The sequence below is a fragment of the Siniperca chuatsi genome, linkage group LG17 (assembly GCF_020085105.1).
Source record: "Siniperca chuatsi isolate FFG_IHB_CAS linkage group LG17, ASM2008510v1, whole genome shotgun sequence".
NCBI classification, from domain to species: domain Eukaryota; kingdom Metazoa; phylum Chordata; class Actinopteri; order Centrarchiformes; family Sinipercidae; genus Siniperca; species Siniperca chuatsi.
Window position 1 is genome coordinate 18,302,030 of NC_058058.1, and position 25,752 is coordinate 18,327,781.

At 40.1% G+C, this 25,752-nt stretch overlaps 2 protein-coding genes across 5 annotated transcripts in view; one reads left to right on the forward strand and one right to left on the reverse strand.

Moving 5' to 3' along the window:
* The window catches only part of rims3 (regulating synaptic membrane exocytosis 3), a 37,046-nt gene extending 30,544 nt beyond the window's left edge, over positions 1 to 6,502 (forward strand). For both annotated transcript variants that reach the window (XM_044171129.1, XM_044171130.1), the window contains exons 6-7: positions 62 to 201; positions 400 to 6,502. In XM_044171129.1, coding sequence (XP_044027064.1) covers positions 62 to 201; positions 400 to 612 — 353 coding nt within the window. In that variant the 3' untranslated portion in view covers positions 613 to 6,502. The remainder of the gene's footprint in view (positions 1 to 61; positions 202 to 399) is intronic.
* A 623-nt stretch (positions 6,503 to 7,125) lies between these two features.
* smap2 (small ArfGAP2) lies at positions 7,126 to 25,705 on the reverse strand. 3 transcript variants are annotated; one of them, XR_006375144.1, is made up of 10 exons: positions 24,916 to 25,400; positions 14,941 to 15,074; positions 13,354 to 13,518; positions 13,089 to 13,148; positions 12,748 to 12,805; positions 12,150 to 12,307; positions 11,764 to 11,944; positions 11,166 to 11,617; positions 10,797 to 11,076; positions 7,126 to 10,159 (listed from the first exon to the last, which is right to left on the reverse strand). XR_006375144.1 is itself a non-coding variant. In XM_044171126.1 (10 exons), the coding sequence occupies exons 2-10, from the start codon at positions 25,019 to 25,021 to the stop codon at positions 10,951 to 10,953; spliced, it is 1,440 nt and encodes a 479-aa protein (XP_044027061.1). In that variant the 5' UTR covers positions 25,022 to 25,231; positions 25,556 to 25,705; the 3' UTR covers positions 7,126 to 10,950. The 3 variants fall into 3 exon arrangements, 2 of the variants coding, with proteins under 2 accessions (XP_044027061.1, XP_044027062.1); XM_044171126.1 differs by adding an exon at positions 25,556 to 25,705 and having other exon boundaries at positions 7,126 to 11,076; positions 24,916 to 25,231; XM_044171127.1 differs by having other exon boundaries at positions 7,126 to 11,076; positions 11,166 to 11,614; positions 24,916 to 25,396.
* Positions 25,706 to 25,752: the final 47 nt, after the last annotated feature.

Here is a 25,752-nt window from a genome sequence, read left to right on the forward strand (position 1 = left end):
GTCCAATCTGTATGCCCGTGTAGGAGTTTCACTGTGTTGTATTTTGTTTCTTCATCTGCAGCGACGTACGTGAAGGTGTATGTCTTGGAGAATGGTGTGTGCTTGGCCAAGAAGAAAACCAAAGTAGTGAAGAAGACTCTGGACCCCACCTACCAGCAGGCTCTGTTGTTTGATGAGAGCCCTCAGGGCAAAGTCCTACAAGTGTGTGATTTCTTTGCTTTCCTGAAAAAAGATAGGTATAGTGTAGGATTTAAATGACAGGGATCTATGATCATATTTTAATGGAAGATATTTTATATTTGCCCCCAAGAACACGGTGCATAAAAAACAGCAAAAACAGTTTGGCATATATCCATATCTTAGTGTGATATGTATAATTTTTTCTCATCTCTCCTTTAGGTAATAGTGTGGGGGGATTATGGGCGTATGGACCACAAGTGCTTCATGGGAATGGCCCAGATCCTTCTGGAGGACTTGGACCTGTCTGCCACAGTCAGCGGCTGGTACAAGCTGTTCCCTACCTCGTCTCTGGCAGATCCCAGCATCGGACCCCTCACCAGACGCCTCTCCCAGTCCTCCCTGGAGAGCGCCACCAGCCCCTCGTGCACCTAGACACCCAGTAGACACCCACATGCACGGGCACAGGCAGAGTCATGCAGACATGGACACACATACTGTATATACACAACGACTGTATTTGACGTGCAAGACAGGTAGACATACACACACATATACCCATCTGTGCAGGAAGACACATTTGACATATAGGTGCAAATACCTGATCTCATCCACATGAATACACACAGTGACACGCGGCCATATCCTTTACTGGACATTACACACTACGTCCATATTCACACCCATTGATCAGTGTTTCTAGTTGAGAAAACGGTTAGCAAATCCAACTTGAAGTAGATATAATTTACCAGAACATGTAGCATTTTTCAACCTACCATTTCAACATTTCCTACCATGACACAGCGATCCACTGGGTGCCATATTCTGCGTTCCAAAATAACAGATTTATCTGTGGCACGACTCATCCCAGGGCCAGCCCGATGCCAGTTTCTAAACTCTATGCCAAACTAAGAGAAAAAAACTTTATTTTTTAAAACCAAAGCAATTGTTATTGTTGTTATTATTACTATAAGTAGTAGGTGAACTAGTATACAATATAAAGTATGGATATGTAGCAGAGTCAATGACTTAGATGTAATGCAAAAAAAGAAGATACATTCTACACACATGAGCTGAGAACGGTAGGCCAGACACATAAACATACCTGGGCAACAGGCTTGGATATTCACATAATGGCTATTATGTGAGGTAGCAACACTGCTATTCTTATAATTTTCACAGGGCAGAGTTTATATATAGATATACATATATATATATAAATAGATAGTTAAATACTTATTTGTGTTTATGTATGGATCGGCTGCATTCTGCATGTTTGCTTGCAACCCTTTGTAGAGACATTTTAAAGTGCTTAAATATTTTTATTTAGCTTGCCTTGACCAATGTAACAGGAGTATAGTGCCACTTTATTTTGCAATCTGTCCTGAGAAAAGAGCCCTGCACTGAGTTAGGGAGAAGGATTGGCGCTTTGGTGACATGGAGAGCGCTATTGTCGCCATCTGGAGAAGAAGAGAACAAATTAGTCAGCAAGCTACCCTTTCGCTGTTGAACACATTTCTGATCTTGCCTTCATCTTTAGAGTTTAAAGGACTGTTGTACCACACAGGGCACTCAGCACAAAGGCATTGTGGGAAATGTGTCCAGCTCTATGTGTTCCAGGGGGTGCCACAGTCTCACTCTCTCTCCGTATACCAGCACCTAGACTTGTTTGATCTTCCTGTTGATGTCCCCGTTTCAATGTCATCTTTTTTTCGCACTCTTCCTAATTTATGAAGGAGGTAGGAAGGTGGCGAGCGTGCCTTTGTCTCCCTCTCCACAGCTGGTCAGTTCACAGCCAGGCACACACACAGCTGGTACCAACTACAACCTTTAACCCTCCTACTTTCTCTGCTCTGTCACGCTGACTATAACTAAACCTTTTGGAAATGTTTTCTTTTTGATATCTGACGCTAGTATTACTTTGCTAGCAGGGTGATTGTTAACCTGCCATGTCCGGTAGTTTTACTTGTTTCAGGTGCAATATGTCACTCTATTTCCTGTCAGGCAGCGTGTTTGTGTTTAAGATGGCACTTTAATGTAAAATATGTGTTATGTTTGAAATACAAACATGCAGTGGTTGAATCCCTGTTTATTTATTTTAATTTTATTTGGTCACACTGCAGTGTGCACCTCTGAATCTTTTAATTGAATGCCAGCATGGAAATGTAACTCGAATATATTTTGAATATCTGTGTAAAGGCCCACTAGGGCAGCTGAAACAGGTCAGTTTTGTCACTGATTTTAGACTTTAATCTCATTTATTGGCAAAAAAACTTAAATCGTGTACAACATAGGGTTATTCAAAAACATAAAAAAATTGTGTAAGCAGATACATTTTAATCACATTTAGATCTTGAAATTTGTTTATCTTTAAAGATAAAGACGTGTCCCAAAAAGTCACAAAGACGTTTGCATTTGTGTTATTTAAAGAAACGAGTCAACTGACAATTTTGACCTTTTGTTGAAACAAGAACATATGCTTTTAGTTTATGCGTTTAGCTTAATTACCAACGCCACTTTGTTCTTATTATTTGAAGTATTTTATTTGCATTTGAAAACACAGACAAAGTGAGACTGACCTGTTGGCTGTTCAAGTAAAATGTGCAATGGTTGAGTCTTCATTGATGGCAGAAGAGTAGTGGGGCAAACTGAGCTACTGGTGTTTACTGTTTTCTTTACGATGAAAATTTCATCTTTCTCTTCAGTGTTTTGAATCTGTCCGTCTTGAGACCAACACCAAACCTTGTGTATGGATAAAGACACTAAAGACTGTTATATTTCAGTAGTGTTAGGAGACATGACAGTCTCAAGCTATAGGCTATTAAAAGCTTGTGCGTGTTTACGAGCTCACATTTGGTTTTATCACCACCATATGTTCTATCATCTGCAAAGAACTCTGTAGCTCATTCCTCTCTTCATCTAGCCACAAAAAGGGAAACTCTGAGGCATTTTTGTCTTCTCAGCACCTCAGACCAACAGAATTGACATTTCAACGCTCTTTGGATAAAGGGATCGATGGCATTCTTGAATTTTTGGGAGAAGGATGATGGACGTTTTTGACCCTCCCATCATGTATACAACCCATTTTAGAAGAACCACCAAGGTTTGGGTTCCAATTTCTTTGTACGTTTTGGAGCTATTCCTTGCTGGATCTGTAACCGTATGGTCTTGTATATGAAGTCATTTTATGTATGTTTATTAATTTGTATCTATCTATTTTCTGGACAGCTGGCATGATGTAAAAATAAGGACTTTCTCTTCACACATTCTCTTCAGTGTGTGCTTGGTTGACGTGAGAGAAAATAAATGGAAAAAACTTTTTTTTTTAAAAAAGTACGAAATCTTAATGAAATTTCTCGTATAATATCCCTGCTGAATGTTTAGTCCTTGTTAAACTCTTTAAAAATACTGTTAATATTTTTCCATGTGATTTCCAATATTTTGGAGCTTATATGAGACTGTATATGTCCCTTTGCTGTGTATTGAGTAACCCTAAACATTAACAGTTCTAATGATTGAAAATAGACAAAGAGACAATGCAAAGGGATGTATAATTATCCTATAACAAGTGTTTTTATTGAGAGCAGAGAGCATTTGCCAAATTTTGATTCCCGCAACCAAAAGGAAAGTTGAAATATTGCCTTTCTTCAAAGTGTAGTGAGGGTGTATGTCTTTTAATGAGGTGCATTTATTGTACTGCGTGATGCATAATCAGGAGAGACGCGGCAGCCAGATGTGAGTGAAAGAGATTTAAATGTGTAGATATTTATTAAAAAGCCGCTTGGAAACTCAAGTTGTGGGCCACAGTGAAGAGAATTGAAGGATCAGGGTTTTCAGATATGAACATTAACACCTTTTTCTCTCTTTCATTTACCATAGATTAGAAAGAATTTACTATAGTATGACATCATTAACATGCATTGCCTGACACAGACTACCATTTTAAGTGAGTTGAAGAAGGAGGCTTAAAGAGACATTGAAGCCTCACAAGCAGCAGGGTTAACTATGGCAGTGCGGAGTTAGAGAGTCTTAATGGTTATGTGAAGCTGAGCAATGTTTAGACTTTTGTAAATGTGAAGGTAGATGCATGCAAGCGGGCAGCTAAATTGTCGGATTAATCAAAGTGTTGATTATAGACATTATTGGAAACAACACGGAGCATATAGGGCTTGGTAAAGAGTGTTTCAGATAGGTAAAGATAGTATTAGCTTGAGTTAAACAGCATCTCAACATGGCTCAGCTGAGGTTTGAATGTAGAATGCTTGAAATGTAAACCCATGCGCTTGCCCGCTTCCCTGTAAAATCCACATTGAGCATTCTCCAACTCAATTTTATTGTGTGCAAAACTTTTATAATGTATCTTCAATCAACCTGAATCCAAATCGTCTCTTGAGTGCTATGTTGAAGATGTATTTTATTTTTGTAAGGAGAGAGGTATTATTCCGAGAAGGAGGAGAGAGAGTCAGGGAGGCGGCGTGGGCAAAACCCGCTTTTAGATTTTCGTGAAAATGAGGGCTTGTTCAGCTTACAATGGCCTTATTTTGTGTAGGAGACATTGCTTCACTATTGTAGCACACAACTGAAAGTTTTGACAAATGTATTTTGCTTGAAATATTGTACTGAAGTCATATATGTGTATATGTATAGTTTTATGAATGTATTTCTTAATCCTTACACCAGAACTGAGTGTAATTTTTTTTGTCACCTTGTATACCGTATTTATGAAGACTTTCCAGGGACCTCACCTGCATTGGTTCAGGCAGCCCCTACTTTTACTGTACTGTATACTGTATGTCTTATTTCTTTGTGTGTTCATTTAAAAGAACAGTTCTGTGGTTAAAAAGAGCATGAACTCTGTCTGGCGAAATGCATTTTTATTTATTTAAATCGCCACGATGGGTTTCAAACAGAAAGGATTGCTTATGCCCCCTTGCACCAATTAACTTAGTGATTTATCTATCAAGCTGATGGAATTGTTATGATTTTTGTACTTTGAACTAGAAAATGTTTGCCGCATGGTTACTCTGATGATTTTCTTGTATTTAATCTTTATGATGGTATGATTCTGATGATAATAATTATGATAATGACAAGTGATGAGGAAGTCAATAAGACCTAGTACAATATCAAAGGGAATTCATTGAGATGCAAACGAATTGTCAGAAATGCTGTATCTTAAAGTAGCATGGACTTAGCCTTCCATTTTCTGAAATACTTCTGGCAATAACCACTGGCTGTAGCCACTACTGTTGCTGGGGCCTTCACTTCTGGCCTCATCCTCTTTCTCACTCATTACAGTTGGGTCATGGCAATCTCAGGCTGAATCTGTATCAGCTGACCATGATGACAAATTAAGTCACATTTTCAAGCATTAGAAGCAATTTAGACTCAACAGAGCATGCAATGCATTGTGAATAACTGCTATTTTATGATAGCCCCTATGAACAACACATTTCTATTTTTGAGTTTTTGTTTTACTTTCATTTTCTAATGACGCATGCATTCCATATGTCTGTTTGCCAATGTAGCAGCTGTCAACGAGAACAAAACAGACATCATTTCTGAGCTGATGAGCAAATTGGAGTTTTTGCAGCTGAATATGCCAGTTTGTCTTCATCCACGTCTATAAATGTCTGTAATCACAGCACAAGTTTCCTGAGTAGCCATTCAGTCCTTTTAGCTGTCTGTCAGACTATATTAAGGCCACTGTAGCTCCCCTCCCCACTGTCAAGACAACCTTCATCTTATCCAGTCCAGCAAAGCACAAACCTCCTGAATACAACCTTAACTAATGGCTTAATGTGGAACCTCAAAATAAAGTTAATCTTTATTGGTAAGGTTTTGATTATATTTAACGACATTCCCAAGCACCTATGGTAGGTTGACATCTTGGAATCAAATGTAAGAGATGGGAGCATGAAAACATGCAGCCCAGTTAAATTGGATTGCTGGTGTTGGTAGATGAGTGGTTGTCTTTCCTTAACCGGCCTTAACCTTTCCATCGAGGAGTGTTCACAGAATACGTTTTAAAAGGGCAAAGCAAAGTAGACCGTCTGATGAAAGGATGCGGTTTATGGCGAAGAAGGAAAAGGGAGCTGTAATTTTATACCTGTGCTTTGTAAATGTTTTCTATGTGCAGTATTTGATAATGTAAAACTGGTATTTTTGTGGTTTGTACGCTGCAGAATTGATTACTTAAGGTGCACGTAGTTTTGTAAGAAAATAGAACCAAACTGAGGAAAAAAAACAACAATTTCGGATTCAGAAGCCTGTATTTGCATGCCCTTTGACATCTGGAGTCAATAAAGTTTATTTGAATCACAAACATTTGTCAGGTGTGTATTTTAACCTTTTCAGTCCCAGGCTAAAAACTGTGTTTTTTATATATTTCATTAATCTGCCTTTGAGAGCCATGAGGGTGACCAACAGTAAAGTTGCAGGCCGTAAAACCATAACAATGAGCTGAAAGATGCTATTAAGCTCTGTAAAGCTGAGAGGACCTGCAGAGTCAGATGATAATTCTCTGTTGGTTCATCACAAAGAGAGACTCATATTACACATAGTCATTTCATACATTGATGTAAAATTGTTTATTACAGCCAGTTTAAAGTCTCTTATCACATTCAGTATGGATGTTTAGCACATGTTCTTTTTTAGAATAACCAGGCTCATTTAAAATAAAGAAATACTTGTATTAATAGTCTCATTCAAGATTTGTGATGGATTACATATATGTAGAATCAAAGTCTGCCTAGGAAAAATGAATTAGAAAATGACAAATATGATAGATCAACACAGAACAGTAATCCAAGGGTTTTGGTGCAATTGACAGTAAATGCGGGCTTGCTAAAGCGTCACTGCCATCAAATAACACAAAAATGCTGCTAGGCATGCTGATAGGCACATGAATGGTTAAAAATTTCATAGAGAAAAAGATAAAGAAAATACTTTAATTTAATCAAAACAATATTTATTTTGTATATTTTCACAGAGACAAGTATTGTATGTTACATACATATTCTCAAATTTAAGTGACTAACTTGTGTGAACATGAAATCAAAAGGGGCAAAGCATGTGAAAAATGCAGAAGTAATATACAATACATGTTCATCAATCTTGTTTAAGAAACATAATATACAGTGATATTCTGATAAAGAATAATGTACACAATATCTTGATCGACAAGTACATAAAAAGATACATTCCTTCATTTGCTCTTATTTCACTGAAAATATACCAGACAAAAAAAGGAACCGATTACAAGCAGCCTAAATTTAAAGATAATCACAGATGAAAAAGCTCAGGTGAAGCGTCATCACACAGAGATGGATTGTTTCTGCTTTTCCAGAAACTTCTCATCGCCAGCTGACAGATCTGCTGTTACAGTGCAGAGACGACACATTGTCTTACGGTGATATTGCAATCAGCAAAGAAGTGACTGCCGCTGTCACACTGTTGCCTCAACTCCCACCAAATTAGCTAAAATGGAAAGAAATACCTGGAAGGAATAGACAAGTTTCTGAGTTGTGAAGGCTGTACTGCTTGTTTATTGGCAGCAGTTAATAAGAATCTTACTATGCTGGAGTATGTTAATGCAATTCTCTTTCAGCTGCTCCTCTTACATTCTTACCCCTCACATTCATAATGGCAACTTAACACAAAGTGTTTCTTTGAAAAAATGGAAAGACTGAGATTATTTACACTAATGGCTTCATGCATTTATAAGAATGGACATATTTAGACACTTTCAGAGAAATCAGGACACAGAAATCAGTGTTGTGTGGGAGAAGTGTAGAAGGGTTACCTAAAACATTGAGAGGTGACAGATTGTGGTCGTACAATCACTTTTTGCTTCACAAGAAGTGGTTTGGACAAATTGTAAACACCCCCAGAGTGACCTGAAAATGCGTCAGCCTGGTCACAGTTTGCTCTTAACTTGATGGTAAGACAGTTACATCAAAACTTGTTTGAATACAACAATTCACCAAAAACGGACAGGACGCTGTTGACCACAGAACATTCAAAAGACACAAGTGTTCATTTCTATGAGTCATAGAATATAAAAAACAAACACACCCCAGCAATGCTCAGGTGTGTGTATTCAAAACCAGTACAGTACAATCGTGAACACATTCAGGACACACATTCATTGAGATTTTTTGTTGGTCTTGGTCAGAGACTGATTGACATGTAGAGAGAAACATTCAGAGATACACATTCCAGAGACACATTCGGATATCTTAATAAACATACATTACATACAACCAGAGCTAGAAAAACATTCTCCTCATGCAATTCAGTGGAAGAATCTGAAACATGACTGATCTGTACTTTAAAGTTTTCTCTGTCCCCACCTCTCTCTCTCTCTTTCTCTCATATTTATGGACATTCAACATTATTTGAGGCCTCTATTGTACAAGGTAGATTAACTTGAGGTGTGTGAGCGTTTACTCAGCATTTACATGATGGCACTGCATGCAAGTGACTTTTTAAGTGTCCCACCCCTTGCTGAGGAAATAGCACAGTGAATTGATATGCCCAAACATTCATCATGTAAGAACAGGTATGACCAAACTGTTAAAGGACTTCTGAATAGAATTTTCTACTAATCACTAGTTAAGTGACTATACAGATGTAACAAAGCATTGGAATACTGTACAACCATAATAAAGCTAGCGTTGATCTTTGGTCTCCCAAAAGCCAGTTTAGGACTTTTGACACTTAAATTGAGATTAGATATTGATTCTAAAAGAAGCCCTCTCTAAATTGAGTAGAAGACATCATAATTAAGGGCTGTTTAGGTAGGTTGTGTAGCTGCTCTAACTTGTGAGACAGTGAGGATCTAGGAACTTAACACGTAAAGGGATTTCTTACATTTTAATATTGTTGGACGGGTAGGATAACTTAAGTATTTAGAAAGGACATTTGTTACAAAGGATACATTGGTTTTTGTAAGATTTTATACATTTTTCCTACTTATACAGAGCCAGACAAATTCATTAATATCTTGCAGCTTGAAGGTGTGATGAATTAAGAGACTAGCGTAGCCTAGCCTAGCTTGATGCTCCTCTCACAAGAAGGACAATATCATTTTAAAATGATAAGCCACCTAAAACCTTTAAGGTATAAAACTGCTAACCCCTGTGCACTTGAAAGCTGTCTAAAATGAAACTAATTGTTGGATTCTGTTATGAATGATTTGTTAAGAAACATTCTTAATGCTGAGCCAAAAGAATAGTCAGACATTTTGTATTTGACATAAGCTGAACACTTATTCACTTTCTTGACAAGAGTTAGATAAGAAGATGGATACTACTCTCATCTCTGTACGGTACATATGAAGCTACCTCCAGCAGCTGGTTAGCTTAGCACAAGACTGGAAACAACCTACAAGTACATCTAAAGCTCACTAATTCACATGTTATATCTAATTTGTTTAATCTGTACAAAGTCTCCACTGGTCAAAAAATAGTCCCCATTAGAAACCACAATGCGTCATTTTTACGTTGTTTTGTATGGATTAAACAAATGAGATATACTGCGTTAATAAGTGAACTTCAGAGGTGCTGGTAGGCTGATTTTGTTTTGCATTGGACAGAGTCAGACTAGCTGTTTCCCCTGATTCCAGTCTTTATGCTAAACTAACTGGCTGCTGGCAGTAGCTTCATATTTGGCGTGCAGACATAAGAGTGGTATCAATATTCTCATTTAACTCTCAGCAAAAAAGCAAATAAGCGCATTTCCAAAATTTCAAACAATTTAACACATTCGAAAATGTTAAACCCTTAGCCTTGCAACAGTGTGTGTTTCCCTCCTTTTAGGGGAAATGGGTCTTGTTCCAATAAATGTCAATATTCAAGCACATCAACCAATTGAGTTAAAGGCGGGGTACGCGATTCGAATCCAATACACGTCTTTTTGTCAAATTCAGCAAATATCTCCTCACGGTCCACTAGCTGTCCATTCAGTGTGTGTCCTGGCTCTGTAAATGGGAAACAAACAAAGTGGCTCAGACATTCAGCTTACTTTCCGGTTTGCCAAGATATGCTGTTGTTGTGATGTTAGCTATAGTAGCAGGAGAGTTGTGAGTATTGCTGTCCGAAGCTGATTTGCTGGCTCTGGGAAACCATCCCGTCCTCTAAGGCTGTTAGCTTCGTAGCAGCAACTGTAGGGACAGTTTGTAACCCACAACCTAGCTAACATAACTTACTATGTCTTTGTTCACTCTTTATCATGGTGTTTGTCATGGTATTGGATTTCTCCAGAATCGAATACCCCACCTTTAAGTTAGGCTAACCTTTGCATTTTTTTTTTTATTCTGATTCTGATCAAGTAAGAAAAACTGTAAAATTCTCCGAAAACCAAACTGGTCTTTTAAGTCAAGCAGTTAGTTGACACCCACATACAGCAGAAGTGCGCACACACACTCTCACACACAGGCTGGGTACAAAGAAAGATGTGTAGTCCTAACCAGTGAACCTCTGAACCCTGTTGTCTTTATACGAAAATGTTCTGAAGGCAAGCATGGAAATATGCAAAACATGGCCATGGATGATACGAGAAGAGGAAGCATGGGGAGAGAGGAGAGAGAAAGAGAGGTAGTTGTGGTTTCCCCAAACCTTATTCTTCTTCACACCTGTCTCCTCCCCCTCCTCTTCCTCCTCCTCCCTTGCATTAGAAAATGTCTCATGGAGCGTCTAATCCACAGATTCCTACAACTCAGTTCCCCTCTCTTTTGTGGGTTATTGGCGTTACATCACTCCTTGGATGAGATCATTTCCAAACGTGTGCTGTCATGTGCACTGAGCCTGGATTGGTCGAGCCTCCCATGTGTTGACTGCTGTATCCCATCATGCCATTGCTGCTGTAGAGATTCATGCCGGCCATGTGCTGAGTCATCTGACAGACACAAAACACACATTGTTATTAACAGTGCTTTTACTACTTTCAAAATGTATATGGTCCAAAACAAACACACACACACACACCTGGGTAATGTTCCACTGTAGCTGCTGGGTTTGTTGCACTCCATACACCTGCTGATGAGGTAATGTGGCCAAACCTCCAACCTGCTGCTGTCCCATCATCCCACTTTGCTGCTGTCCCATAATGCCATTCTGCTGCTGTCCCATCATCCCAGTCTGCTGCTGTACCATCATTCCGCTTTGCTGCTGTCCCATCATGCCCTGGGTCATCCCTGTCATGTAGGGTGATGCCATAACACCACTAGGCTGAGTCATGACGCCTTGGCCACCCATTAAGCCATTCTGCTGTCCCATCATGCCGTTCTGTTGAACTCCAATCATTCCACTCTGTTGCTGTCCCATCATGGCTATCTGTGATGTCATCATGGCGCCTCCCATTCCACCTGCCTGGGCTAAAGAATGGTATGAACCATACGGGTGTGTTGGGTATCCCATTTGGTTCATGTACAAGCCTGCTGAAAATAATCACAGATAGAAAGCAGCCATTTTGGCAGCAAGAAATTAATAATGCAAATTCTCTAGTCTCTTGATGAAACTTACCAATTAAATTAAGACTTAAGGACACATGGAGAAAACAACATCAAGGTTCTCCAGTTCTCACCGTGAGTAGCCATACTGGTGGCGTGCACTGAGGGGGTGGAGGCGTACAGGGAGAGAATAGAGTCCTTGGACAGTTTCTTGACAGTGCCCTCCTCTGCTTTGGCTGCCGGATCCAGGAACAGACTGAGGTTTTCAGGTACAGAGGCAGTCACTCTGCTCTGAGGCATGGAGCTGGAAACAGGCTGGATAGGGAGGGCGAGAGGGTGGCATCAATGTCCAAACTTTGATGGCAATCCATCCAAGAGTTGTTGAGATATTGCAGTCTGGACCGACTGACAGACAGTCAGACATTGCCATCCCTAGAGCCATGCCGCTAGCATGGCTAAAAACATAAGGGTTCTGAGGAGAGCAGAAGGTGTACAGTATGTACAGCGTGTTAACTCCTACCATGGTTTTAGTGGAGGAAGTAGAGGAAGGTGCTGGCGGGGAGCTGAAGAGATCCAGTGCAGAGTGGGCCAGAGCTGGATGAGACACTGCTGGGCTCTCATTACTGTCTGGAACACATCCTCCACCATTAGACACTGCAGGACTTGGAGCAGGGGCATCTTATAGAGAGTAGACGGAAGCATGGTTATGATTATTATTTTGATATTATTTCTTTAAGATAAAATCTAATCAAACCTCAAATTGTCAACCTTAAACTTGGTGCCCACTTGCTTGTAGAACACAGACAAGCAACACAAACATAGTTGAGGAAGTTGCAATTCTAGCTACAATTAATATTAATTGATAGAAAATAGGATCCATGTTGACAAATGTTGCTTTCTAACTTCTCTGACATTTGGAAAAGAACGCTAACAAAGCATTTCTCGCTTCTGTGATATAGATAGAAAGCATTTCAATACATATAATGTGGCTGTGCTAACCAATAGGCAACCGAATGTACTAGTAATGATCCGTCATACTGTTCTTAGCATTATACTGTAAGTGTGTGTGTGTGTGTGTGTGTGTGTGTGTGTGTGTGTGTGTGTGTGAGGTACAATACCTAATCCAAGTAGGTCTGTAACAGACTGGGAATCTGTCTTCGGGCTGATGTCTTTTTTCTGTCACAACAGAGAAAGTCGATACAATTAAGGCAACATGTCTGCATTGACAAATGAGCTTCAATCCAGACTCCCTGGTGGTGAAATGACCTTCCTACTCAAAACAGCAAAGTTACTTCCAATTTTCCCCTTGTGTCACCTTCACCTCACTGACTAACCCCCTCTCTCCTCTTTCTTAAGCTCCTAAGAGCATCAGCTGAATGTTAAAAATTAATCAATTTAAGGACAAGATCAGTTCTGCTCTATTAATACAACCAGTATGAACATGAAAAGATGTACTCACCAATTTCATCTTCTCAAACACAACTGGTTCCTTGGGTATATTGTCACAGCTCTTTTCTTTCTGTACAGAGAAAACAAATGGTTTTGTTGAGCAAGCAGATACTTCAGGTGGAATGGCCTTGCTCAACAGTATTGTGACAGTGGTAGATGAAGAGCGACGAGACACGAAAGTGTGTTGTTCACTGTCCTGTCTAGTTTTTTTTTTCTGCTGATCCTGTTTGAGGCACAAGCACAAAGCTTTTTTCTGCGTGGGTGTCCAGACTCACCCTGAGCATCTGGATGTCAATGACCTTATCCATGTACTTCTTCCTATCATACTTGTCCCTGATGAAGATCTCTGCAGACTGGTCTGTCTCGGGGCGCTGGAAGCACTCAGGTAAGAAAGCCTCGTAGAGACGTTTGGCTTTGGCATTGCCCATCTCCTGAACACACTGGTGACACCAAAACACAACAAACCATGTCGCAGTGTTAAGCAGTCTAAAAATGGAAAGATACAATATCCAAGGTGCTATTCCTATTGCGTGTGGTGGAGCCCTGATAATAAAACTGTGTAAATTCTTATTGTGGATGTAGAGAAAGAGAAAAATAAAGATGCTGACTATGGGAAAATTATTACACTGGGAAGCATAATGCTGACTTTCATGCCTATCATACTGCATACTGATGGGAAAGTGTTACTAAAAGTACTTCCTCTACTGTATGTGAACATACAAGTATTAATATTATGAATGATAAATGCTTATCAGAGCCTACTGGTACTTAAATGTAGGTACAGTGGAAGAAAACAAGACTATGGGGAACAAGGGAGTAACAACTGAGCATTTTTGAGGAAAGAATAAATAAATTATACTCATTAAGACATTAAAGCTGGTTAGGGTTCTCCTCTATAACAACTATATCTATCTATAACAGCTTTTCTGTCATCCATTACTATAAGGAACAGCCCCTACACTGTAGTCAATCCAATGATGTGTATGCAGTGGGCTAACATTTAACCTGTTAAGCCCCCTACTGTATGGGGGTATGTGTAAGTATGCTGCTGTGCCCCATAAATAAGTGACAAGTCCCTCATTATTCCAAGATTTATACCCCTTTTCTATGATCTTACTACCCTTAAACTACATTGCTATACCCCAGTATTGGTGAGTACCTAAACTATTTGCAAAAGAAAAGGCTGTAGTAAGCAGTGAACAAAGACAGCTGTTTTGTATGAAATTTTAACATTGCACTTTTCCAAAGATTTTGTCCAGTAAAGATAAAGACATAGCTTGACATTTTGGGAAATACACTTATGTGCTTTCTGGCTGGGAGTAAGATGGTATGCTTGATACCACTCTCGTGTCTTTAGCTAAAAATGAAGATACAACCAGCTGTTAATTAGCTTAGCTTAGCATTAGACTGAAAACAGGGGGAAACAGATGGCCTGGTGATGCTCAATGGCAAAACTTGTTTAATCTGTACAATAACCAAAGTATAAAAATGACTAGTGATTTTATAGAGGAAAGATCAATGCTAACTGTTTCCCCCCTCCAGTCTGTTTCCAGTCTTTATGCTAAGCTAAGCTAGGCTAAGCTAATATGACAGTGGTATCGATCTTCTCATCTAACTCCCGGCAAGAAAGCAATTAACATATTTCTCAACATGTCAAACAACTGCCTCCATAAGCTGGAAATCACAGCATCAAGGCTTTAGTTGCTGTTGACAGAAGCCACTTGGAGTTGGTGTAAAGTGTCATGCCCTGATCTATTATATGTGATCCCAATCATCATGTACTGTATCACATGGTTATTTTGTGAAAAACCATGTACTGTATTTCACAAAGCAAATGTCCCCATCTTAATGTGACCTCTGACCTGGACCTGCTCCTGCGTCCACTGGTCCAGATTGACAGACTTGACCTTGGAGATGTGGACCCCCAGGTTTCGATGGATACCAGCACAGCGGATACAGATGAAGATACCCAAATTCCAGGATGCCCATCTTGGACCTGGCAGAGAGAGGAAGGTAGTATTTAATATTTAGAGCAGATGGTCTTTAGAGAGGGCCAATAAAGTATTTGGGCAACAAAACAAAAAACTAAGAAAAGAGATGTAGAGTGAATCTAGAAGTATAATAAAGAGGTAGAGTAAGCAGGCGAAAGGCTTAAGAATGAAGAGAAAAACTCACTGATTAATTTCTGTCCAATTATAGAGAGACAAGCCTGAAATTCAATTATGAGTTTGAATTCAGCTGGGAACACATCTAATCCTGTGTAAGTCATGCTGTGTCCTGACACATAATGGGATCCAACAGGAGAGTTAGCCTACATAGCTGAGACTGAGAGGAGAGAGGGGGAGTAGAAAGTCACACAAACACACACTCAGAGCCTGGATACCTGCAGGGATGATTACTCATTTGGTCATGAGCCTGTGTGTGTGGGTGCATGGTTGTCTGAGTGGGCCATTTTGTCCATCTTACTGCCATATGTATCGTAATAGTTACATTTGAGTGTTGTGTTCACCCCCATAGGTTTATAGGTTTTAGCTTCATATAGTGTTGTGTGTGCCTCTGTGTATCTTCCTTCTATCTGCAGAACTGTCAGGATCCTTGCCTGAACAGACAATTCTGAGAAGGGGGAAATAAAAACAACACTGTCAGGCTATTTTTCTGCTGAAATTATGCAACAGTCCTCTTCAGAGAATACAGTCAGCTTCAAAGAGAATACTGCTGCTCCTCTCCCCATCTCTCCCTACATCGTTCCCTCTTCTTGCCCCTCCTTCCCTTCTCTCTTCTCCCTTCTCTCTTCCTGCTCCCCCTCCCTCACTCACTCTAGTCTGCCTCTGTCTTCACCTCTCCACTCAACTCTGTTGAGTCCGTGTTTGCAACCTTACTACAAGTTGATGCACTGTGGCCTTTACGCCACTAGGTGGAAGAGCAGCTTTTCTCATTGTCAGCCAAAGTCACTGAGCAGTGTTTAAGAAAGGCCATTCTATGCAAATGAAAGAGGAAGTTGAGTTTCAATAGAGAAAACATGCACAAACTTCCTCTTATCGGCAGCTGCGGAAACACTGTCTGGGTGCAGAGTCAAATAATAGTTTCATGTCTTGGCTGCATCCTGAATTATGAATGCTAAAAGGGTTTCTCTGTTTGCATCAATAGAAGGCAATCATAATGCTGGTGCTGTATTTTCATGTATTTCTGGGTTGCCCAGTTTGCAGGCTACATTTTCAAATTGGGAAAGGGAAAGACAGCAATGGGCAAAAATGCAAACAAAAGTACAGAGCACAAACAAGTAAACTTACACAGAAGGTCACCAGACAGACCGAGAGTATGTCCATCATCCTGACCATCTGGCTGCAGCATTAGCTGTCATGTCGGCTAATAATAGTAGAATTACTCTGTAAAGCCTGCTTAACCGCTGTAAACATTGGCACTGACAGAGAGAAAGAGAGAGATAGTCAATTGTGTTGAACTCCCTGAATGCTGGAATTAGTTTTTCCTCCTCATCCTTATTCTAATGCTCCATTTCTTATCTCTCGCATTCACCACTGCTGCCTCCCTCGTCTTCTCCCCTGTCCGTCCATATCTCTCGCTCACAGTTCTAATTCTCCCTTTCTATTACATTCTCCACCCTTACTTTCTGGGGTTGCATATTGTACTGATATTCTATCTCTTTTAGCCAGGCTAGTGGTGTGGCTCTAGGGATGACAAAGTTGGTCTGTTGGTCTATCACTTTGGTCCAGACTAAAATATCTCAACAACTACTGGATGGACTGCCATGAAATTTGGTACAGACAACCATGAGCGCCTAATGATAACTTTTTTTAACTTAACGTTTCAACAAAATGTGTATATGTCCAACATTTCGGTTTATGAATACCAGCAAAGCTATTGACATTCCCACCACCCTCTGCTGCACTTTGTGTTTAGTGCTACTTAGCAAATGTTCCATGTTAGCACACTAAACTAATATTAACATGGTCAACATTTTACCAGCTAAACATCAGCATATAAATATTGTCATTGTGAGCATGCTGACATTAGCATTTAGCTCAAAGCACCACTGTGCCTAAGTAAAGCCTCACAGAGCTGCTAGTATGACTGTAGACTCTTAGTCTCTTCCATACACTGCAATATTTTTCTTTCCAAACTGTGTGTGTTCCTGCGTCCATTGGTGTGTGCACAAGTATAGGTCTTATCTGCTTGCAGCAGAGTATTGTGAATGTTTGGAGTCCTGGTGCTCAGGTGTGTACGGGAGTGTGCCGACCAGGTGTGCCAAGGAAGAAGAAGCAGGACAGAGTTGAACCTGCACACTGCACCACAGTAGCCTGATTCCAATCAATGCAGTGCTTGAGTAAGAACCCATTTACAGTATGTCTGTCCAGCAACAATGCACACCTCCAGGGACTTTGAACAGATGTAGTAGGATGAGAGTAGGAGGAATACACGCTTAAAAAAGGAAGGAAAGATTGAACAAGCAATCACTACAAATCAGATTCTCAGTGTTTGCATTGCGGTGTACATTTCTCCACTGTTGGGTAAGAGCAGTGAGTAAGCTTCCTCTTGTCTTTTTGTAATCAAAAAACAAATGTCAACACCTTCTTTTGAGGTATAATTAAATATTTATTAGGTTTGACTAATAAATCTGTCCTCAGTTTTTCTAGGGCAAACTACCCAAAAGTAGAGGGTTTGCATCAGAGATTGATGAATCATCCTGGCAAAAACTAACTGTGGTTGTGGTTGTCAAACATGCAGCTTGAAGCACATCAGGGGAGGAGAAGGCAGAGCTGGGGCGAGAGCCAAAAACAGATACAAACAAGAGGGGATTTTTATAGTCATCAAATGGTGGACTTTAGCTGTTTGATGACCTGCTGGGATGTACAGGGGGTATGACGAGCAGCGTGTGCAAACAGAGATCTATAATGAACCTCTCTGTCACTCACCCACACACACACATTCATTTGTATTACAACACTTGTGAGGACCTTTACTGGCTACATTAATTTTGTAACCGCTCAACTTAAACGTTTCTCCCTCCAGTACACTGCTAACTTTAATCCTTTCCTTAAATAAAATGTTAAATTCAAAGGGCCACACCAGTGTATTTGCAAGTTTTAAGTTTTATCCATATAACTACTATGTATAATTTACATTTTTATTGAGCATTTTTGAATGCCTGCTATGCAGTTTCAGGCAAGTTTTGTATGAATTTTATCCACCTTCTCGGTAGCCATTGATTCCCATTAATTTCCATATAGTATGAAAACTGAACTTCAATACCTCATAATGACAAAGTAACTTTGTAAAAATACAAAAATATAGCCTTAATGTTCACGATGATGAATTATACAACTCAAGCAAGTTTCAAGAGCGTGCTAATACATTTTCATACCATACGGAAATAAATGGAAATCAATGGCTGCCTGGAAGGTAATCCTACACCGGGAATTTCTGTCATTTATCAAATTTATGAGGATATTAATCATCTTAAATATGGAAAAAGAACAACACACACCACTGTGATGCATTAACAATCACACACACACACACAGACACACACAACAGCATTGCCAAGCTCTCTGTTAGTTATCTATTATGTTTGTTAGACAGTAATCTGGGTGGAGAGAGCTTGCCATTAACACCCTGAGCAAAGTGAACAACAGAACTAGGTTTTTGGCTAGAAAAGCTAATTCAATTGATCAAGGAAGTCAGACTCCTGGCCAATTCTCCTGCTTTGAGTTGCTTTTACTACTCAATCTGCACATGCCTTTAAAGGTCTGGGAAAACAAGCACAGGTCCAACAGCTCAACTCAGTGTGGTACATAATATTAATATTAAGTATCTCTGAGTATCTCAAATATGAACTTCGGGTTGGGGGAACTCATGCCCACCACACTAGAGCTAGTGTTGCACACCAGGATTCAACACCAACATGGGTCGGTGTTCTTGTTGGTGTTGTGGTGCCAGAAATTAGAATGAGTTGTTTCTACATTTTAAAATAATAAATAACCACGGTTTTTGAAAAAGGTCAGACTATGGCTTATGGGAAACTTGGAAGTTTACCATAATAGTTCAAATTTGTATGTGATTCTTTAGAATGTATTTGTAGGATTGTTTGATTTAAGATTTTTTGTTTACGATGATATCGGTTATTGTGTTGGTTTGTTTGCTAGCATGATGTCCCTGGTCACCTGGACTCCGGCATCTTTGCTATCTTTACCTCAAGAACCGCAATAGAAATAAGTGTTGCACATTTTTGTGTTGTCCTTGACATTTTGTAATTGCATCTGATGTCCCCCTCCTCATAATGTCAATTAAACAAAACTAAAAAACAGAATCATACATTAACACACATATTAACATCTCCCTTCCCAGGAACGCTTTTCTGACACACACCTATGGTGACACCCATAAGTGCACATGTTCCACATGAACATCCAGTTACTCCCACAGAGCCTCAGTCATCAGTGGATCCTACGCCCTCCTACGCCACCACACAAACACACACTCATGTATACACACACTCGTCCCATCATCTAGCCCCTCAGCATCTAAACCAATCCAGAAACCCAGAGGCCACACAGTGACCCAGTCCCAGTATGAGCTAAGCAGATGGACCCCTATTGATAATTTACTAATACAAACCCACCATCTGTGTTGCAATGAGAGTGACACTACTGTGATCCTGCAGGTGAGTCATTGAGGTTGAATGGGTTATACATCAAAAGATGAGTAAGACACTCCATCACTGTAAGCTTTAGGTTCTTCTCAAAACACATTTTTAGACTTGCTTGTATGCATTTTATCCTATTACTGATATTGTTATTTCTGCTCTCTGTAGTTAATATGATTGTTATTTCTGCATTTGCATAGCTGTAGGAAAACTTTGTAATATTTTAAAGAGTGCAATACAAAGGTTTTATTATAAGTATCATTCACTGTAAAATAAACATAAGATAAATCAATGCCACCCCCACAACAACGACAACACTACCTATAATACTGTATAGAAACTCTTCCTCAGACCCCATTTTTCTCTTGAAAGCTACTGCTGGTGACACAAAAGGGGTGGACAATATAACATTACAATAAAATTGCCCTGAAGTACCTGCTACCTTTGTGAATTGTTTCTGGTAATTTTTAAGACTGTAGCCTGTGCTGTCACATTTTATTATAATCTGTTCCTGGTATTTTGTCTTTTTGTTGTAGAGTTGTGAGGCAATTTATAGGTAAGCTAGGCATAACAGAACCGTATCACACTGTTTGTGTGTTTTTCTATTATAAACAGTTGTATAAGGCTGGATTACCAACCAGGCTAAGTGGGGCAACTGCCAGGACCCCCCCTAAAAGCCCAAGGTTCATTGTGTAGCAATTGTTGTGCGGTAATTTGATTAATTTGTAACTTTATTTGGGAATATGGGAATATAGAGGGGCTCTGGGTCAAAATCTAATTTTAAGACCCTCAGCTGATGCTGTGCTTACACGTTGAATATTCTTAATGCTTAATGCAAACCTGGGACCATGTAATATTCCAGCAATATTGTACACATTGCACACAGAGTGGGAGGATCAGAGGTGTTAATAGGGACCCAGCAGCTTATTTTTCCCAGGGGGCCCCCGAGAAGGTTAATCCAACCATGGTAGTGTATTAGTGAAGTGTATACACACAGTAATATACTGTAGACTACCACAGTGCCACCCACTCCTTGGTATTGTGACACTCTGTGAACTCTGTGCCAGCCAGGGGACACAAACAGCCCTCACCTCAATGTTTCAATGGAAATCCCTGCTGGCTTCTGATTGGATGAGATTAAAGGGTGTGAGGGGAGGGGGGCTAGGTGGTGGTGGAGGGATAAGGCATGATATTGCCAGGTGATATCTCCACGGCAACCGGGGCCCGGTCTGTACGTAAACACAAGTACAATGGAGACAATAAAGGAGGAAGGCTTTTATGCAAACACACACACACACACACAACCCCTTGAGACTGAAGCCAGAGGTAGAAGTGTTGACAACATTATGCACCTACCCTCTCTCCCCCATTTCTTCATTATTTCCTGGCAGTATTGAGGATTTACAGTAGAAATGTCACATTGTGAGAAAGTGAGAAAATAAAAAACAAATAATACAGAACGTCGTGTGGTACAGAGGAAAAGAGACACAGGAAGTTGGGCAGCACAAGCAGTCAACTGCAGTCAAAAAGCAGAGATACTGTTTCATTGTACATTATGCATAGATAGGGATGGACTGATAGCACTGTTAATGTGTTTTTGAGTTTGTTTTCATGTGCTGGTGTAAGCACACACTTGGCTCCATACATTTTGCCACTTCCTCTTCAATCACCCAGATGGAGGAAGGTGATAAACTCACAGTAATCTCTGTCAAAGCAAACAAGATCAAGCCAAACCTCATCGAGCACCACATGGCCAAAAGACTGACTTGACGGAAAGAAGCGCAGGAGACGAATGCTTTAAAGGTGTGCACGTGTGTGGTTTTGTGAGAGTCTGTGTTTGTCATCTAATGCACAGAAGAGTAACACTTACATATTCAAGAAAATGTGCTCATCAGTTAGGAGGATAAATACCTCTCTTCAAGCATCAACCTAGATTACAGTGTCATTTTATTCATTAACACAGTTACATGAACAAAGGTGGGAAATCAGAGAGATGTGTGACCTTTCAGTCAGTAGCATTACATGGTGTTCCTTGGCGTGTATATGTGTGTGTGTGTGGTTGCTATTTTCTCCCCTAGCTCCTAATCTTATCTGCAGTCTGATTAGACCAGTCTGTCACACAGCGAAGTCAGGCCAATCAAAAAAGCAATCCACAGGCATGCTCGATGACCACATGTTTGAGTATGTGAGAAAAAGAAAAAAGACGAGTTCGAAGCGAAATGTGACAAATATCCAAGACAGCAACAAACAAACCTAAATGATTTAAATGAACTTTCTCTCTCCACATGTCCCTGATTTGGTCCACTGCTTCACAAATGCAAAAAATGATGCCTTATTATTTATTTTTTGTGCTTTCGACGATGAGTCTTGGAACAGTCACGTCTTTAGGTAAGCTGCAAGAGTCTGATCACGGTGTGCTTTTTTAAAATTGACTTCTGAACAGTCACAAGAGTGTTTGCCTGAAGTCTAACAACGTCTGCAGTTCTATTTATATCTTATTAAAAAGACCATCCAGAGGCCATATGCACTGGAACAGAACCTTGTATTATAAAACTAAAGATTCACGGTGTCCTGGTGACGTTTGAATCCAACCGAGACGCTGACATCACATGTAATCTCAACAAAGTGCTGTACAAATCCTGCCATTGTCTGTGTACTGTGCATGTTCTCTGTTCTCATTTCACCTCTAATGGGGAAGTTGGATTTTTGTGTTTTAACAGGAAAATTAAGCAAGAAAAACAGAAAAAAAACCCTGAGGAATCTATCATAAAACGACGTATAAACATACTAAAGACTGAGCAGATGATGTATAGTAGATTTGCTTTTACAACTGTCACTGATGTCTCTAAAACTCAGATTACCAACAAGGTTTGAAATGAGCCTTTTGGCTTACTATACATTGTTTCAAGTTTTCTTTAGCTAAAACTTAACTTTATTGTTGAGGTTAATTGTAGGCTATGGCAATGAATTGAATCAGTGTAATGATGTTATTTTATGTTACGTTAGGGAGCATAAATAAGGAAAAATGATTCTCTCTACATCCATATTGACAGTTGTTGTCATTTTCAGCAACCATCCAACCTGCTTAGTGTTTCTTATGAAATATTTGTGATGCCAGCATCAGCACCCCAGATCATTTTTACCTGCATTTGACAGCTACCTGAAAGAGATACAGAGATGCAGACTCAGTATTGTAAATGAACAAAGAGACAGACAGAGACTGAGGAATATAAAGAGAGACACAGAAAGCAACACTTGAATAGTGACGGCCCAAATGAACAAGCAAAACAAGAGGTCAAAAAACCTGTGTGTCTGTCTGTCTGCACCACCTCTCTGAGCGTTCCTGTCTACACGTTTGCCCCAAACATTAGAAATGTTTCTCCCTGTCCTGACACAGCCTGGTACATAAATCCAGAGAGAAGCTACCAGAACGTATTGATTTCAACTCTTTCATCCCATCCTGTCATGAGGCAGAAGTGTAGATTAAAGGGAGATGTTTAAGCCACGACACAACCAAGATATGAGAGTGCTTTGTACACATTGCGTTTCCCTGACGCTGTTTGCCTGTCCATTTGTTTGTTTGTCTATCTCTGTCTGTTAAAGAAGCAAACACAGATCTGAACCTGAATGCAGTGCTACAGAATACATCTTAATCCCGGTTAAATATGGGAAGCCGCATATCATTCATAAGGTTTTCATAAGGAATCCCAAGGGTGTCCCCTGCGTGTCAGCGTGCAGTGATTTACGGACATTCAGGGCCTTCACTTGAGAATTTATGACTGAGGTGAAAGCAGTGCTAGCCATGTGGAAGAAGAACATGCAGCTGCCCTGTTGAATCATTTCTCAGACAAGGTGCAGTATGGAGAGGCCAATCTCATTCATTTCAACACCAACAGTGACACTGAGTTACATCAGAACTGGTCTGAAATCTATATAGGACATACCACGTTATATCAGTCTCAAATGGGCTAATACCAAAACAGGGCATCTCTTTAAAATACACAAGGTTCCTGGCAAGAAAACAAGTAATTTTGTAGAAAAGGGATGTAACAACCTCCTAATAAATATAATTACTGTCAGTTGAAACAGGAGAGTTGTTCACTGACATTTGTCTCTGGGAACCAATGCTTGTTATGAAGTGGTTTTGTGTGCATGACACTTTATCTGCCAATGCGTGGACCTATAGTAGCACGTGTATGTTTTGAGCGTTTTACAGTCACAGATTTTTATCAGTTTATCCTAAAACAAAATGAACACAAAATGTTTGACAACCGGTTTATTGATTCAGTCTCTAACTCAAGTGTTTACCACCAGTATAGCAAAACAGGTTCCGCAAATAGCTGATGAAATAGTTCAAGGCCTCATTGTGGCTACAAACAGACTGAAGGGTCAGTGCACATGCACAAACACATCAAATTGAGTGTCTGGCTATGGTGATTCTTATATACAGTATATATAATAATCAGATGATGCATTTTAGAACGTTTGCAGAAGGATAACATACCAACATCCCAAAAATTAAAAAATAAAAACATGAGGGACAGTATGACGTCACTACAACCAATTCCTTAATTCACTGAAACTTATACACTATACGTGATTACTGGGGATGACAAGCTTAAAATATGTCCCATTATAAAGTGAGAATATTGTAGTGCCCTTCAATTTAAAGTTAAAGTCGGCACTCAGCCTGCAGGAACAGTCTGTTCAGGGCGACTCAAAGTCAGTACAAGTGTCTCTATGTCTATCTCTTTATCTGCTACCCCAGTGGTTTCCGTACTGGGGTTCAGGGAGCCTCAGGTGTCTTGCAAGGGTCCTGATAGTTGGAGTAATTTTCACTAATTATCACATATACTCATTTCATCCTGTAATAAAGTCATATCTTCATTATTTACAGAAACCTTCTTAGATGAAAGGTATTCCTCATAAAATCTTTATCTATTGTGGCTACCTGGCGATTATGGATACCCTATTACTTTCGGGAGCTGGCATGATGTAGCTGCATGCCGCGCTACAGCCCTGCGAGGATGTGTCTTGCACCATAGTACAACGTAACTGGTCGAGGGATGATGAATGCAATGCCGCATTTCCCGGCGTAGTAAATGAGCAAGAGGGTCGATTCATGCACTGATCATTCGCAGGCATGGACAGGATCAAGACACTGGCAAACACCTACCTTTTGATTCGCAGTCAGCGCAGAATTTATTCTCTTCCAGCGCCAGTAAAGAGTTGAGGACAGCCTGGTATCTGTCAACGTCTTTCACTGATTTGCCCGTCATCATTGCACTGGTCCACCTCCTCCACAGCCCCTACAGTCCGTGCCGGCTATTGTCAAATAGCTTCTTATTTGACTAAACTAAAGCAGTGTGTGCAGAGCCGATGCGCTCCGTTCCTTGTACTCCTCGATGTAAAGCAGAGCGAGTTTGTTTCACCACGATGGGATGATTGCCTTTCAGCCAACCAGCATGCGGGTTATTCGAGATGCAAATACCCTAATGAAGACGTAACGTGGAGGAAAACACCATGTGATAAGATTCAAAATGTAATGTAATGTCGACTTTAAAGCACATCTGTAACCTATCACTGATACTCCAGCTCTCAGACAGTCCTCGCTCTCTCTCTGTCTCTCTCTCTCTCACTCTCACTCACTCTCTCTTTCACACACACACGCGAACACACACCCACACGCACACACTATGATATATTGTTATTAAAAGCCTGCTAAAGTGTGAACCGTCACTACAGTTATAAACAAAACATAGTTTAAAGCTACATTTTCCTGCTTTATAAAGAAAATGTCGGGTGATTTGGCTTACTTTACTGTCGATATATTACGTATACTGCCATCCTGCGGTCAATCGTAAGACGTTTTTGAGAAGTAGGTCTCACTGTGGTCCCCTGTTCCCCTCCAAGACGCAGGACGGCGATAAAACAACATGCCAAGAGGAAAGTAGCCGAGGAAAGGCTGGTGAGACAGCTGACTGAAGCGCTACATTTAGTAAAGGGTAAACAA

Bases quoted from the DNA above. Each gene is read 5' to 3' on its own strand.
- smap2 (XM_044171126.1), bottom strand. From the start codon at position 25,021: ATGATGACGGGCAAATCAGTGAAAGACGTTGACAGATACCAGGCTGTC. The intron at 12,806-13,088 runs GTGAGTACATCT...CTGTTGTGACAG, and splicing joins TGTTTGAGAAGATGAAATTG to AAAAAAGACATCAGCCCGAA. The intron at 12,308-12,747 runs GTATTGTACCTC...ACTCTCTATAAG, and splicing joins TACAGACCTACTTGGATTAG to ATGCCCCTGCTCCAAGTCCT.